Genomic DNA, 15,720 nt, shown 5'->3' on the forward strand with positions numbered 1-15,720 from the left:
TACAGCTTTCAGGTTAGACACTTCTTTTATTGTTTTCACATATGCATTTCGGGCTTATATAAATGATAAGCCCCTGGAGCTTAGCATTTATGTACTTCATTTATTGAAAAACATATTAGACCACGCAAAATTAAACTTTGTTTCAGAATATCAATTATTAGAGAATTAAACAAATAATTCATTAATCATTTTTCAAAATACTGTATCTTGTTTGGAATAAAATATCGAAAAAATTTCAAATTGTCACAGATAAAATTGTTAAGAAGTATGTAGGTAAATTAGATATGAGAATAGTTTTAAAATGTCAACGATTAAAAAACAACACTCTACGTGAGCTGAAAAATTATTTCCATTGGAATTTAGTTTCCTGTTATCAAATACTGAACGAAAATTTCATTCATGGTTTCAAAAATCATCTGTGTTGGTGTTATGTTTTAAAATATGTTGTTGATAATTCCCATAGCTTATTAATTAATGTACTTCATAATATTTGTAATGTTCGTGGTGATATGAGAAAAAATATATTTAAAGAAAACAATTAAAACGAATCGTATATCTTAAAAAATATACACCAAAGTGTATCAGAGCTTTACACGAAATCTTATGGTTAAAATAATATATACCCCACAGTATATTGAATTACTACTAATGATATAAATTCACGTATGCAGTTTAGTTATTGTTCTATCAAAAATAAACTGTAAATAATTTTACTTAATTAAAATTATTAAAAATATTGTTTTAGTACATTTATATTTTAATTCTTTTTATTGCAGATGGCCAACATTTGGAACAATATTACTATGTATATTGATTGTGGCAGGAATCGTCTCACACGTTTGTTATTCACTACATAAGAAATACGTCACGATCTTGAATTTAGCAATAGATCTCGAGTACGTTTTGTAAATTAAATATTTTCATTAAATATAATCAAATTGGTGCAGTTAATGAAATAAGTGACACTGTGCTGTGTGAATAAGTAATAAAAATTTCTTAATGTGGAGGCAAAGAATATGTCAGACAGGTCGTCTTATTTATTGCATAATGTCTGGAATCATAAAGCTAGTTTATCTAAAAAAATTATTTTATATCTAAATTTTTAATATTAATTAAGTCCAGATGCAGCGTTATAATCTTATCCGTGTCTTACGGTTAATTTTTGGTTACGCGCATAACGACGTTGGTTGTTATCTTCTAACCATGCAAAGTGATATTAGAGTGAATCAGGCTATCTGTAATAAGAAAACCTTTGCACTCATATAGGGGAGATCCTTGTACTTCCGACAAGCTTGTCATTTGAAAAATAATACATTGAAAAGTAGTAAGTAGCGATATCTAGTAGCTATTTAATTACAACATTCAGAATGCATGATGGTCATTTTGACTCGTTTCACCACTGTGACACGTCGTGTGATTTTTACAGGTGTTTGTTTTTTTGAAATCCATTCGGATCTTGGTTTTAATCGAAATGTTTTGAGATGATTAATTTAACTAAGGTACAGTTAGTTGATAACTACATTCGTAACCACTTATTTTAATAAATAACATTGGATTTCTGTAATTCAAAAATTATAACCATACTTTGTTATAAACAAGAGAAAATTGTACCTTGGGACAGTGAATTTTTTGTACCTTGGGACTGTCCCAAAATTCAAGGCATTCTCTTCTCAACTATTTACTTAATGCTATTTTGTTTACTTTTGTTATTATGTTTCTGTTGGCCGCGAAGAAAAAGAATGAAGTGAATAAAAATGCTAAATCTTTTAAAAAGCGCGTTGTTAAGAAGAAAAAAGTTGAAGTCAGCAGCTCTGAGGATGAAACTTCTGTGATCTTAGAGAGTGACGATTCATGTGATGAAGTTCAAGAGGAAAATAATTGTGTGGGGTGCGATTAAAATTATTTTACTACTTCGAGCACCGCAGACTGGATTCAATGCGTTACCTGTCGATTCTGAATGCACGAAGATTGCACCTTTTTTGAAAATTACTGTGAGAAATGTGGTATTAATTCTAAAAAAATTAGTAAGTAGTAATGTTTGTGACCTATATGTGTAATGACTATTGTTTTTCTTAATACAAAAATGAGATTATCTTTGGTTTTCAATCATTTAAATGCCTTCTACAGAACATATAAGCTTCATACTTACCAATATCAAAAGCGCTCAGCAACTAAATAATAATAAACAAAACACCTTTTTTGCCGAGAAATAAATATAATTTGCAAAAACAAACGTTTTCAGCCTAGTTAATAGGCCATCTTCAGGTCGAAAAAATGGAACGCAAATGTTCCATAAATAGAACATAAAAATTATTTAAATCAAAAATTTTACAAGAGAAAAATAACGGAAGAATAAATAAACAAATAAATAAATTAATTANTCATTTTTTATGAGTATTTTTTTATATTAGAATAGATGAGATAGGGATATCCAGCTTTAATAGATATATTAAACACAATGATCTAAACCAAAAACAATTATTATTCACAGACCACAGAGTTTTGCCCTGGGCAAGTAATAAAATGTGCTTAATCAGAAGGGACTTATTCTCAAACTCAACATTATTTCTTTAAATGCTCAAAGTCCAGTCAACATGGTCAAAATGATTTTCTATATAAAATGATATAAGGTGCAACACAAAATCTTAGCTAAATAACATTAATTGCTTAAATAGTAACTTATACTTTGACTTATGTGACTTTAGGCTCTTGTACAGTTTCTCAAAACCATAAATTAGCCTACATGAGATTCCCTTCCCAACTGTCATCAGCTCCCTCTTTCCACTGAATTCAAAATGGCTTCTGTCACAAAATCCCCACATTAAAACAAAATTAACATAAATCTACAATGGATTAATTCTGGTCAAAGTTTCTAGTATATTTCTTAACCAAATATTTCCATGCCGATGGTAGGCTCTCCTCATCTCTCGCATTTAAACAGCCTTCCCCTATCCTATACTATCTATTTTCTCCGCCGTCATTGCTAGAGTTGGGGAAGACAGAGGCTTGATGATTGTTGCCTCATCCCAGTTTTTCGACCTGAAGATGGCCTATTAACTAGGCTGAAAACGTTTGTTTTTGCAAATTATATTTATTTCTCGGCAAAAAAAGGTGTTTTGTTTATTATTATTTAGTTGCTGAGCGCTTTTGATATTGTTGTTATGGCGGCACCGGTGGAGAATTACAAGAGGTATAGGAAGTTGGCGTTAAAGCTGGTTAAAGCTAGTTGTAAATTAGAATTTTTAAAAGAATGTTTAAATAATAAGGTGTATCCCATGTCGATTTACCGAATTAGCATCCCTAAGGAATGCCGTTCTCTAAAAAGTAGGTTCTGTATGGCGTGCCTCAAAAAGTCTATTAGAATAGCAAAAAACAAAAAGTATGGGATATTGAGTGAGCTTATTCGCTTGGAGGACACCATATATAATGAAGATCCGGCCAAACTGATTGATATCAATAAAAGGGTGGTGGAATTGGCGGAAGCTGTTTGTAGGAGTTCCAATAAGCAGTATGTCAAAAAGTTGAAATGGATTATTCATAAGCAAGTAAGAAGAGATAATAGGAAGAACCTTAGTACTTTCTATGTATGGGACCAGATAGTAATACCAAAGAAAATCAAGCAGGTTCTGGAGAAAGGCCCGAACTTTGTCCCCACTGAAGTAGGTGGTTGGGAAACGTCAGTACAGGAGATTGAGAGAGGGATTGTTGGACTGGATGCATTAGAAAAGGAATATTTTAGATGGAAAGCGGTCATTAACAAACGGCCGAAGAACAGGACGGATGGTATTACTAGTAGGGACATTTGGCTCACGAAGGAGTGGTTAAGGATTAATGATCTTGTGTTGACAAGAGCAGACAAGACTAAGCATTTGGTTATCATGAGAAGGCATACTTATAACAAGGAGTTGCTTAGTTACATCGGAAAGACGGAATGTGAAATTGTTGGCGACAAGATAGTTGGAACATTGGACAGAAGAGTCAGGAGGCTGGAACGCTCGGGGCTTTCTGCTGTTTTACCTTTTCTCAAGAAATGCTGGAACCCAAGGCCCGGAACTCCAAGATTGTTTGCTTTCGCTAAAACCCACAAGACCGGAATGGAGTTAAGGCCAGTTGTAGAGAAATGCAGAGGACCCACCTTTATATTAGAAAAAAGGCTGCACGAATATTTATCCTCACATCTTGATGGTGATAGTCTAGTGGCACAGGATCCTCTTATTGTTGTCAAAGAAATACAAGGTATATCTTTAATGGAAGATGAGGTAGCGACCGTTTCAGATTATGAAAGCATGTATCCTTCAGTAATGATTGAGTCTTGCGTGGATGCGTTATTGGATTTCTTGTACATAAAGAACTCCCAATTGCTTCTTTACACCCAAGAGCTAGAAGAAATGGCTAAACTGGTATGCTATGAGTCATGCTTCGCATTTTGTGGTCAGGTCTACAGGCAAAAAAGAGGGGTTCCGATGGGAAGTCCCCTCTCAGGAATCCTTTGCGAATTAGTTGTCAGAAGAATAGAAAGACGGGTACTTCATAGTTTCAAGGAAGATATTGTATATTTCAGCAGATATGTGGACGACATCCTTATTTTATGGAAAAATAATAGTAGGGTGCATGAATTTATGAGTAGAATTAATGATAACGATGATGGGCTTAAATTGAGATTAGAACAGAAGAGTTCCTTGAGTGTGCACTTCTTGGACATTAATATCCGGTTTATGAAAGGGCATTTGTCCACAAGTGTTTATATTAAACCTACACACGCCCCTTTATATATTCCATCTCAATCCATGGATCCATATCGGTATAAGATGGCAGCCTTCCGAGCGTTAATAAGGAGAGCCTATTTATATTGTGACCGAGTCGCTGACAGAGAGAAGGAGATTGATAGAATATTGCAGGTGGCCCGGACCCTGGGTTACAGAAAAAATATAGTTGTAGGAATGCTTAAGAAGTATGAAAGGGGCATAGTAAAAAGAGATTTAAGGAATGTTCCTACTAGGATCACAAAGTTTACTTATAATAGTAGTATGAATAGTGTAATGAAAGAAATTGCTAGTCGAAAGGAATCAAGAATGGTATTAAGAAGAGCCCCTAATTTGTATAAGATCTTGAGAAATGATAAGGATAGTATCAAAGTGGAAGAAAAAGCAGGGGTGTATAAGATTCCTTATGAAAACCTACAACTGGATGTTAAAAAAGATTATATCGGCGTCACTACCAGAAACTTGGGAGTAAGGCTCAAAGAACATAGATACGCCATAAGAAAAGCATCTAATTCAACGATATTGTCACAAATGGCGCAAGCGCAAGGCTCTGAGGTTAAATGGGATGAGGCAACAATCATCAAGCCTCTGTCTTCCCCAACTCTAGCAATGACGGCGGAGAAAATTGAAATATACAGAAGTAGGATAGGGGAAGGCTGTTTAAATGCGAGAGATGCGGAGAGCCTACCATCGGCATGGAAATATTTGGTTAAGAAATATACTAGAAACTTCGACCAGAATTAATCCATTGAAGATTTATGTTATTTCTGTTTTAATTAATTAATTAATTTATTTGTTTATTTATTCTTCCGTTATTTTTTACTTGTAAAATTTTTTGATTTAAATATTTTTATGTTCTATTTATGGAACATTTGCGTTCCATTTTTTCGACCTGAAGATGGCCTATTAACTAGGCTGAAAACGTTTGTTTTTGCAAATTATATTTATTTCTCGGCAAAAAAGGTGTTTTGTTTATTACTTCATACTTACCTGCATTTTTTAGCATATGAAACATTTTTGTTAACTGATAGAGCTAATGTTGTTATAAAGGAAAAGACTTGGATAAACTATCTTTTTTTCATTTGGCAGAAGTTAAGATTTACAAAAACGTTGGAATTGGTTCGTGTCCCAAGGAACAAATATTGGTGTCCCGAAGTACAATCCATGATTAAACCTTGGGACAAATATCTGTATGTAATTATTTGACATTTTCTCATAAATAAAATAGCATAGGTTCACGTTTTTCACCGCATATAGTGATGTTATCAATTACTAATAGAAATATTCAATAGTCATAGCTAAAGATCATTTTGAACTTAAATTATGAAGATTTAAAGAAAAGTGGCACAAAATACAAGGATCTCTCCTATTCTATTTTATTCCGGTGTATTAAACCAATTATTTAAATGATGTTTAATTATTTCTTTTTACAAAACATGCTGCAATATAAAATTGTACTGAAAAATTAAAGATGGTGTACATTTTTATGAAGTACACATTTCCAGCAATTTCAGTTGAAATATTTTTAATTTTTAACAAGCTGATATGTGTTTGCCACACTCGTAGACAGTGTTATATAATTTGATAAAACAAATAAATTAATTAAGCTTTTTTAATATAATACACATTGCTTTATATAAGATATGTATTATAATTAAAATAGTAATTCATAAATTAAAATTATTATAAAATTTTACTTAATTATTTTGTTGAATATTGATTATTTCAGAAATTTTTAAAGTAATGTCTTCTTGATGATAATTGAAATGATACAGGAGTATATTATTGATACATTAAGTTTACATACTTATACAGTGTAGGCAATGTATATTTGCTTGCAGTACGTATTGATGTGAAAATATTTGTTACATTAAAATTGTTTTGTATTGTGAATTTTTTACAGAAAATATAACAATTTCATGGTAAATGTCTATATGAAACCTTATTTTTCGCACATGAGTTCTTATTGTTCGGGCTTATTAATAGGAAACTATTTGCTCAAAAAGAAACAACTGAAATTCAGAAAGGTATGTTAGAAATAACTATTGTTATAATTGTATTTATTTATAATTATTTAAATCTTGGACATAAAGGAGTTGCATAAAACAGGGAATAAATAAGTACAGCAAATCAAAAACGACGTTTTTTTACCATTAATAATACTTAATGTACAGTATTAGAATTTAATATTAAGAGGTGTTTTTGTGATGATGTATGAAAGTTGAATTTAACATAATTATGACATTTTTAGTGTTTGAAACATAATATGCACTTATAAAAATCAACGCTCTTGGTAACTTTGGTAGATTTTAGTCAAGTAATGATAACTTATAATCATGCCATTAAAAAATTAACTCTTTCTTATTTATTTATATTTTTATTCATATTGTTGAATAAAATCAACAATATTTAAAGATAATTTAATGTTTTACGAGATATTCTCAGCGATATAGAAAGCGTTATTATGTACAATTTTATTACAAGTAACAGTACATCTAACTTTACTATTCGAATGTTCTTAAAACTTTTGCGAAAAGTGCCTACACCGTGGGCCAGCACAAGTATGAAATAAAACTTAATCCGTATTAAAGCTCACAGAAATATCCTTTTCCCAAGATATTATATGCGCCATGTAATTTCTAAATATTTTTAAGAGTCAAGAAACTGGAAGGATCCAAGTTTGCGAAGGTTTTATCTTTTATCCAGAAAGGCCGTAACCCCAGGCCTGGGACCCTAGACTATTTGCCTTCGCTAAAACGCATAGAGAGAGCAAGGAAATAAGGCCAATAGCGAAAAAACATAAAGATAATTTATAAAAAGCACCTACATTTTTCTTAGAAAAAAGGTTGCATGGATACATCTCCTCCCTACTGGAAAGTACTATATTGGTTGCAAAAGATCTTGCAATGGTGGTTAGAGAGCAGCAAAAGATTACTTTGATGGATGAGGAAGTGAGAACAATATTTGATTACGAGAGCTTGTACCCCTCTATTAAAATTGAATCTTGTTTGGAATCACTATTAGACTTCTTGGTTAGAGAAAACCCAACATTGGGGCATCAAAGAAACGATGTTATAGAGATGGCTAACCTTGTATGTTGTGAATCCTTTTTCGCTTTCGAAGACCAAACATATAAACAAAACAGGGGAATATGGGAATCTCGATTTCGGGGCTTCTATGCGAGTTTGTAGTTAGAAAAGTCGAAGAAAAAGTGATGCTTATCTTCAGAAATGACATTGTTTACTACAAGAGATATGTGGGTGATATCTTTGTAATATGGAGAAGCAATCAAAAAATTAGTAATTTCATAGAAAGAACCAACGAGAACAAAGACGGCCTCAACCTGAAGCTAGAGCAGAATAGTTCCACAAAGATACATTTCTTGGATATTAACATCGTCTTTAGGAAAGGGCATGTATCCACTAGTGTGTTCACAAAACCAACGCATAGCCCACACAATTCATCCCGGCAAGGCCCTATGACCCGTATCGTTATAAAGTAGCAGCCTTTCGTGCCTTGGTTAGAAAGGCGTATCTATACTGCGATAACGTTATTGATCGAGTTAAAGAGATCGAAAGGATTATGCAGATAGCAGAAACCTTAGGATATAAGAGAAGCATAATTGCTGGTATTGTTAGAAAATTTGAGGCAAGCGATAAAAATGTCTCCAGACAGGGTCCTACTAAGTACACGAAGTTTACATTCAGCAAATATTTAGGAGGCGTCATGAAGGATATTGCGGGCTTTAAAAATTCTACATTGGTATTAAAAAGAGCTCCAAATCTGTACAAGTTTTTAAGAAATGATAAAGGGGATATTAAAAAAGAAGATAAAGCAGTTTATAGGAACCCCTACGAGAACCAACAGTTAGGGATAAAAAAGGATTACGTAGGAGTTACAACGAGAAACGTCGGGGTAAGGATCGGAGAAGATAAGTATGATGTTAGAAAAGGATTTAACACAACGATATTGGCCCAGATGGCTCAAGTCTAAGGATCTGTGGTTGGCTGAAAGGAAGCGGAAGTCGTCAGACAAGTACACCCTCCAACTTTATCGAAAACTGCCGAAAAAATGGAAATATACAGAAGCAAACTTGATGAAAGATGGATTAATGCCCGAGACGCTGAGGGTCTTCCCTTAGCTTGGAAGTTTGCCTTTAAAAAGCTTGCAAGTAGCTCGTGAACCGAAATACGATCCAAGGAAATTTAGTAACTTCTATTTGGTTATGATTAATTGTACTAATGTTTAACTATAGTAGTATATTATTTATTTTTACATTTTATGTATCATGTATAGATTTATTATTTTTAGTTGACATGTTATCGGTTTTTGAATTTTGAAAGTGATGTTCCATTTTTATTTCGTATTCCATTTTTGAATGTTCTAATTTGAAGATGATCTATTGAGTAAATCGAAAATATTCGTTTTTAATAAAATCCCTCAGCAATTAATAAGGTGTTGGTTACTGGCATTTACAAGAGTATTACGTATTACAGTGGAACCTCGGTATACGACCTTAATCCGTTCCTGGTGTTTGGACTTATACCGAATAGGACGTATACCAAACTAACCTTTTCCATAAGAAGTAATGTAAAAATGATTAATCCGTTCTCATGTAAAAAAATGGCTGGCTTTAAACACCCCGCTTTCCTGGCTAGTTTCTGCTTGATTTTTCATGAGATCAGCATGTATCCTTTTAACTTTCTCGCAAATAATTTCTTCCGATACGCTGTCGCCGGCACACTGTTTTTCAGTTATCCAAAGCAAAAGCAATTTCTCGACATGATCTAATGTCTTCGATCTCTGTTTAGAAATTGATTTAACCCCTTTCGCAACGTTAGCAAATTTAATAATGTCTTTATTTTTCACGATTGTCGATATCGTCGTTCTCGGAATACGGAATGCAACAGTTAAATCTCGAACACGCGTGCCACCTTCATATTTCTCAACAATCTCTTTTTTCAGTTCCGTTGTGATTCTAGTCATTTTTTTATTTTTCTGTTGCCCTTTTGCAATTCATGATTAATAAAAATAATAAAATGTTACTTACAAATTAAAATCAGAAGAAATTTAACAAAGTTATAAACCGTAGCACCGCGAACGTCTAGTCTAGTGTAGTACACCGAAAGTGCTACTTGTTGATAGATGGCGCATATAATTAAGTCGTATACCGAACAAAAGTCGTATACCGAGCAAAATTTATTTCGTCCAAACAGGACGTATTCCGAATTGGACGTTTTCTAAAGCAGATGTATACCGAGGTTCCACTGTATTATCTTCATTTTTATACGTGTCATAAATAAATTTCATAAATAAATAGAAGTAAATTTAATTTTGTTACAGATATATTTGAAATCCATCGAGCACTATAAATGTAGTATTTCACAAACAGTTAGTTTAAATATTTGTTTCACATTTGGTTATATTTAGTAAGAAGGTAATAATGTGTAGCGAATATTTATAATGCCAGACAATAAGCGAGGTTATAATTCTATACTTGTATCGGTACGTGGATTGAAATTTAATGCAAACTTTCGAATAAATTTTGTCATTTTCCTTCCTTCTCAATACTTGCTGGCTGACTTAATTGAGAGTTGATTATTGGATTTATAATAAATAATATTAACAAAAACTCTTATAGAATCCTTTTCAGTATCCCATATTTTAATTGTATACCCAAGAACTTCATTTTCTGATATTTTTCTGTATGATAACGTTATAGTGTTGTTTGGCATGGATGGCTTTAATAATATCGTTAATAATAAAGTACATCCAGAAAATTATTCTACTGGTAATCGTGGATAAAGTTTAAGTAACAATAAAAAATTATATTAATATTTAAATAATTTTTAGATTGATAAAAATTTGTTTTGTATGATTGAATATGAAACATGATAAATTTTAAATTTGATTTTAAAATCTATGAGTTTTAACTGTATAAACTTTTCATTGTCAGTTTTAGTATTTCAAACAGTCAAACGAAATATCCGTTGGTTTATCAACGTACAATTTATTATTCAATTTTCTCTTATACATACTTGTATGTAAAAGAGAAAAGACAGTTGACGTACAATCTCAATTCTTTTTCAATGGTATAAAGATCCTGTCACTATAACTTTACTGTGGAAATTATAAATTTCAACTTGCTGACTACTTTTTATTTATACGTGCTTTTAAAACGAACCATTATAAGTAAAATCAATTCCGGGGTACAAGTACTTATCGAGTTTTATACTATTAACATAATATTATATATATTAATACTACAGTACTTACATACAGAGTTAACTAAATTGTTAACATAGAATTACTCACTTTTATATACTTCTGGATCTCATTAAGATAGTAGGAAAGTACAACTTATAATATGTAAAAATTTTTCTATATAAAACTTGTGTCTACTTCGGACGTTCTTGTGAACTAGCACTTGTTATTGTTTGTATCTCTTCCCTTAGTACAGTATATTAATTAAAACCTAACTCGTCAGTAATCACCTATGATCTTACTATTGTACTCACAATTGAATTTCTACTTATAATTGTTTTTCATAAAATTGTAAATAGACATCAAGTTTGTATATATAATAGTGATGCCACGAATATTCGGCTACTATTCGGTATTCGGCCTATTCGGCTACTTTTTTTTAATATTCGGTATTCGGCCGAATAGTATGCAACATTCGGCCGAATACCGAATACCAAATCATGAAAAAAAACCGCACATATTACTCAAAAACGTATTTATTTTAATCATAAATTATTACATTTAATACTTAAAATCTATCAGTGGTAAGTTGTAATGAATGAAAACAATTTTTTCAGCATTTGTTGATAGCAAACGATTGCGCTTTTCCTCATAAACTATACCTGCTTCTGAAAATAGCTTCTCACTATATACACTACTGCCGGGAGACGATAGATAAATCTTAGCGAATTCTGTCAGGCTTGGATACTGTTTTGCGTTTGCTGACCACCGCTTGTAAAGGTCTGCTGTCCGATCTAGGTGAACAGTTTTCATATAAAGTGATACAGTGATATTTTTTAGTAATAATTAGTAACGCAATTTGATGTAACAATGAACAAATAATGCATGTTGTGACATGATCTACTCGCAAATAAAACAAATGTGCCCACAGTATCGCTACCGCACCCACCGCAATGTATCAGGTCGTAACATATCACCCGCGAAATGTACACATATTTTGCCGAACATTCGGCCGCCGAATATTCGGCGCGTCGGCCAAGAGCGTAGCCGAATGTTCGGTATTCGGTATTCGGCAAAATCACTATTCGTGGCATCACTAATATATAATTTCTACAGTAAAATTATAATGAGTGAGAATAGTGTGTTTATAACACTGGCAAAAATGCAATGCATATCTAGAAAAGTAAACTGAATTATAAATTGTACGTTTTTAAATTAATGGATATTTCGTTTGGCAGTTTGAAATACTTCACATAACAATGGATAGATTACAGAAATAAAACTCAATAAAATACAGCTACACGATAATGAAAAAAATTTTAAATCTGTACTTTTTTCCAGGAGATATTTATTTCATGTTGGATTTCGACGATTTCTCTGTTGGGATTGCTGTTTTTGCTCAGTTTTCATAGTTGCAAAACTGACTTGTTTCCAAATGAATCGTTAATTATGGCACATCAGATTATTTCTCCGATTGCATGGACAGCTTTAATAGCTTGGATATGTGTAGTATGCATTTCAGGATATGGAGGCATGTTGATAATCTTATGTATTGTACGGAAATTCTATTGTAATTTCTAGTGCTTCTTATATAATAAAAATAAAAGGAGGATTAAGTAATGTTTACAAAGATATATTAAAATAAAATGAAACGCAGAAAACTGAAAGAAATATTTCTTACTTCAAGATCAAACTAAATCATACAGTATTAGATAAATTGATTTTCATCTTAATTTATGGATGAAGCAATAGAAATACTGCATTTACTATTGATCGGCAGATGTGTGCAGTCACATTGGTTCATCAAACACTAAGTAGTAAGAAACTGAGCTCCATTGCATAGAAAACCAAAATTGTATGAAAAACTGTCTACTTATATCATCTCTACGACAATTTTTAAAATTTAGATTTGGATCAGTTTTTAACAACTGATCCAAATCTAAATTTTAAAAATTGTCGTAGAGATGATATAAGTAGACAGCTAACATTCGGAAACTCGATATATATGTAGCCTTTCAAGGCTATCTCTAACCGAGAATAACACATTCCATAAATACACGTAGCATATCAAAATATTGGTTCGTCTGGTTATTATCATTGCAAATATATAAATTTCGTTTTGGAAATAAGTACGAAATATACATATTTTTAAAAAGTTATGTTTAATAGTCGTGCCAATGATATAAATTTTCTACATACACATTCACATTCAAAACATGTTCTGACTTTTTGAACAACCAACGTATGCTTGCTGAATAGATTTCACTAAATATAAGAGCACAAAAACAAATAAAATTTTGTTCCTAACAAACAATTATCCTTCTATAGAAAATAATTTAATTGAAGTACAATCTGTTAAGAAAATACAAGACAACTACATATCGTAAGATTTCTGAAATTTAACAATGATTAATGCTCAATTATTATTATCAATATAACAAATACAAGTGTTAATCATATTTTGGACAATTAGTTCAATAACTTTAACACATTTTAATTAATAGTTTCACAAAAGTCAAATTTTCACTGTCAATAGATTATGAGACTACCATAAAAACAAAGATTCAAAAGTAACTTTCTTGAATTATAGTTGATTGTTGCTTCAGTTCTTCGTATGAATGTAAGAAGCTTGTTTGTTATTGATTTATCGACTTTTTCAATATATCGTTGTCAATGTTATTCCATTAGTGTGTAATTTCGCATTCAAGTTCTTGAACCTGTGAAAATTAGCGATTGCTTGCGACTACGTTCTGACTTTAAATACCTCAAAAGTTTTCAATGGAATTTCTTAATGGCTAAGGTAAAACATTAATTTGTCTTAAGTCAGTCTTGAATTGTTTTTAAGTTATGTTAGGAGGCATTGACTTTTTAATAAAACTATTAGTTTATTGTGAAATATTATCTATGCGGGAGCAAATATTTTTAATAACAGCTGATAGTTGGATATTTATTTAATGCTAGCTTTAACAAACAAGTTTATCATCATTTGAGAACGCTCCCTAAGTTATGACAGAACCTTCACCCATTTCACTACTAAAACATTTCATATGTATCATACAGAAAACAAATCAATGTGCATTATTTCTGTCTGGATCAAGAAGATTAAACTCCTTTTCATCTAAAAATACCACATCGTGGCACTCTTTAGTCTAGAATATATACTTCTTAGTCGAATCTAATTTTGAGTGTTTAGGTGCCTCAGTCAATTTCGGCTCACGCTTTACTTTAATGCGACTTTCGTTCTTGTTTCTCCATAACGTTTTTCACTTGAAGGTATAACTATTGCTACACTTTCATATAAATTTCTCATGTGGATATACTCTGTTAAGTTTTCAAACGAAATACACGTCTGTAATTCCGCGAGGATATTGATGTCTTTTAACGAGATCTTGTTTTCTTCATAATTTTCTTTGTTTCTTCAAAACTGATGAATTGCTATTTTAAGACTATCTATGTATGGCCTTTCTGAGTATATAGCAGCAACATAATAATACATTTTTTGGGTTTTTCTTTTTCCAAATTCACTGTTTTGTAGCTTGATATTTAAAAGCAACCATTCAAAAATAAACTCAAGTGAATCGTTAAAATCCATCAGAGTTAGACGTTAGACATAAACTACATATTACATAAACACTAACAATCATCGCCATGGTAGAGACGTTCTTAATTAAAGAAAGAGATTGAACAATTTTCTCATGATGGTCTCATAAGTAATTAACAATGAAAATTGCACTTTTGTAAAAATGAAAACTAAAATGTGTAGAAGTAGTTGTTTAAAACGTGATTACTTATTCTATTTATTTTGTTCGTAATAAAAATTGACCGTTAAACATTGTTAGTTTTGAGTAAACTAAACAACATATTGATCTTACAATTTGTTGACAGGCTTATTACCTACACGAACTTAAATGGGACTTTTGTTCGAACGAGTAATCACAAATTTCACAAAGCTTATGAACAATATCCTACAAAAAAAACCAACAAAGAGTTGCTCAACTTTCCTGCAAACATTTGTAATTTTGGTAGCGCCATCTTTATCAAATTTTATAAAAAAATTTTTATATTTTTCACTTGTATAAAATAGGAAAAAGCTTAATTTTGTGTAAGTTGTGATGAGTTTTCTAAACGGAAAATAGTCATTAAGTTTNGCAAAATATAGCATTTTTTGCGTTAACCTGGATGAATATATGTAGTGCTTGCGGCTGGTGAGGATGCTTCTGGTACAATGTAAAAACTGCGAGTGACCTGATTGATATCTTTCGGCGTTTGCTGCACTTTAAATCATTGAAGTGCAAGTGGAAAATCAAACCGAAAACTAATTCCTTCAAGAAATTTAGCCGTTTGTCTTTCTTATATTCTGCAAAGTTAGGCACATTTTAACTGTACTTCACTTAGCTCACCTGAACACTGTTGAACATCTTCGTGAGAAAGTTTCCGTCGTATCGCCATATTATTATGCTACGCACGTCACACAACCCTGGAATATGGAAAAATATTATAAAACTTTGAAGGTACTATGTGGTCAATTTGGTCCGAAGCGGAAAACAAATTTAAATAAAAAATAAGCGAAAAGAATTTGAAACTAGCGAATATGCGTCACATACTTAGGAATACCTTACGACAAAATTCGTTGCAAGTGAAGTGTCGCGATAGTTACCAAAAAAAAAAACATGGTGCAAAGAGAGCTTGTCCAAAGATGGTCGATGGTCCAAAAGTAGCAGAGCACAGTTAAATAATAGAAGAAACTGTAAAC

At 31.8% G+C, this 15,720-nt stretch overlaps 2 protein-coding genes across 2 annotated transcripts in view; both read left to right on the forward strand.

The window, feature by feature from the left end:
• LOC111642353 (nose resistant to fluoxetine protein 6-like) overlaps positions 1-1,275 on the forward strand; it is a 28,009-nt gene extending 26,734 nt beyond the window's left edge. Inside the window, exon 11 of the mRNA XM_023388687.1 lies at positions 777-1,275. The gene's annotated coding sequence lies outside the window, so the exon portion shown is untranslated. The remainder of the gene's footprint in view (positions 1-776) is intronic.
• A 1,886-nt stretch (positions 1,276-3,161) lies between these two features.
• Positions 3,162-5,507, forward strand: LOC111642354. The gene has a single exon (XM_023388688.1). It carries the CDS (start codon positions 3,162-3,164, stop codon positions 5,505-5,507), a length of 2,346 nt encoding a protein of 781 aa, XP_023244456.1.
• Positions 5,508-15,720: the final 10,213 nt, after the last annotated feature.

The sequence above is a fragment of the Centruroides sculpturatus genome, unplaced genomic scaffold (genome assembly GCF_000671375.1).
Source record: "Centruroides sculpturatus isolate CEXI.00-Female unplaced genomic scaffold, Cexi_2.0 scaffold1459, whole genome shotgun sequence".
NCBI classification, from domain to species: Eukaryota; Metazoa; Arthropoda; class Arachnida; order Scorpiones; family Buthidae; genus Centruroides; species Centruroides sculpturatus.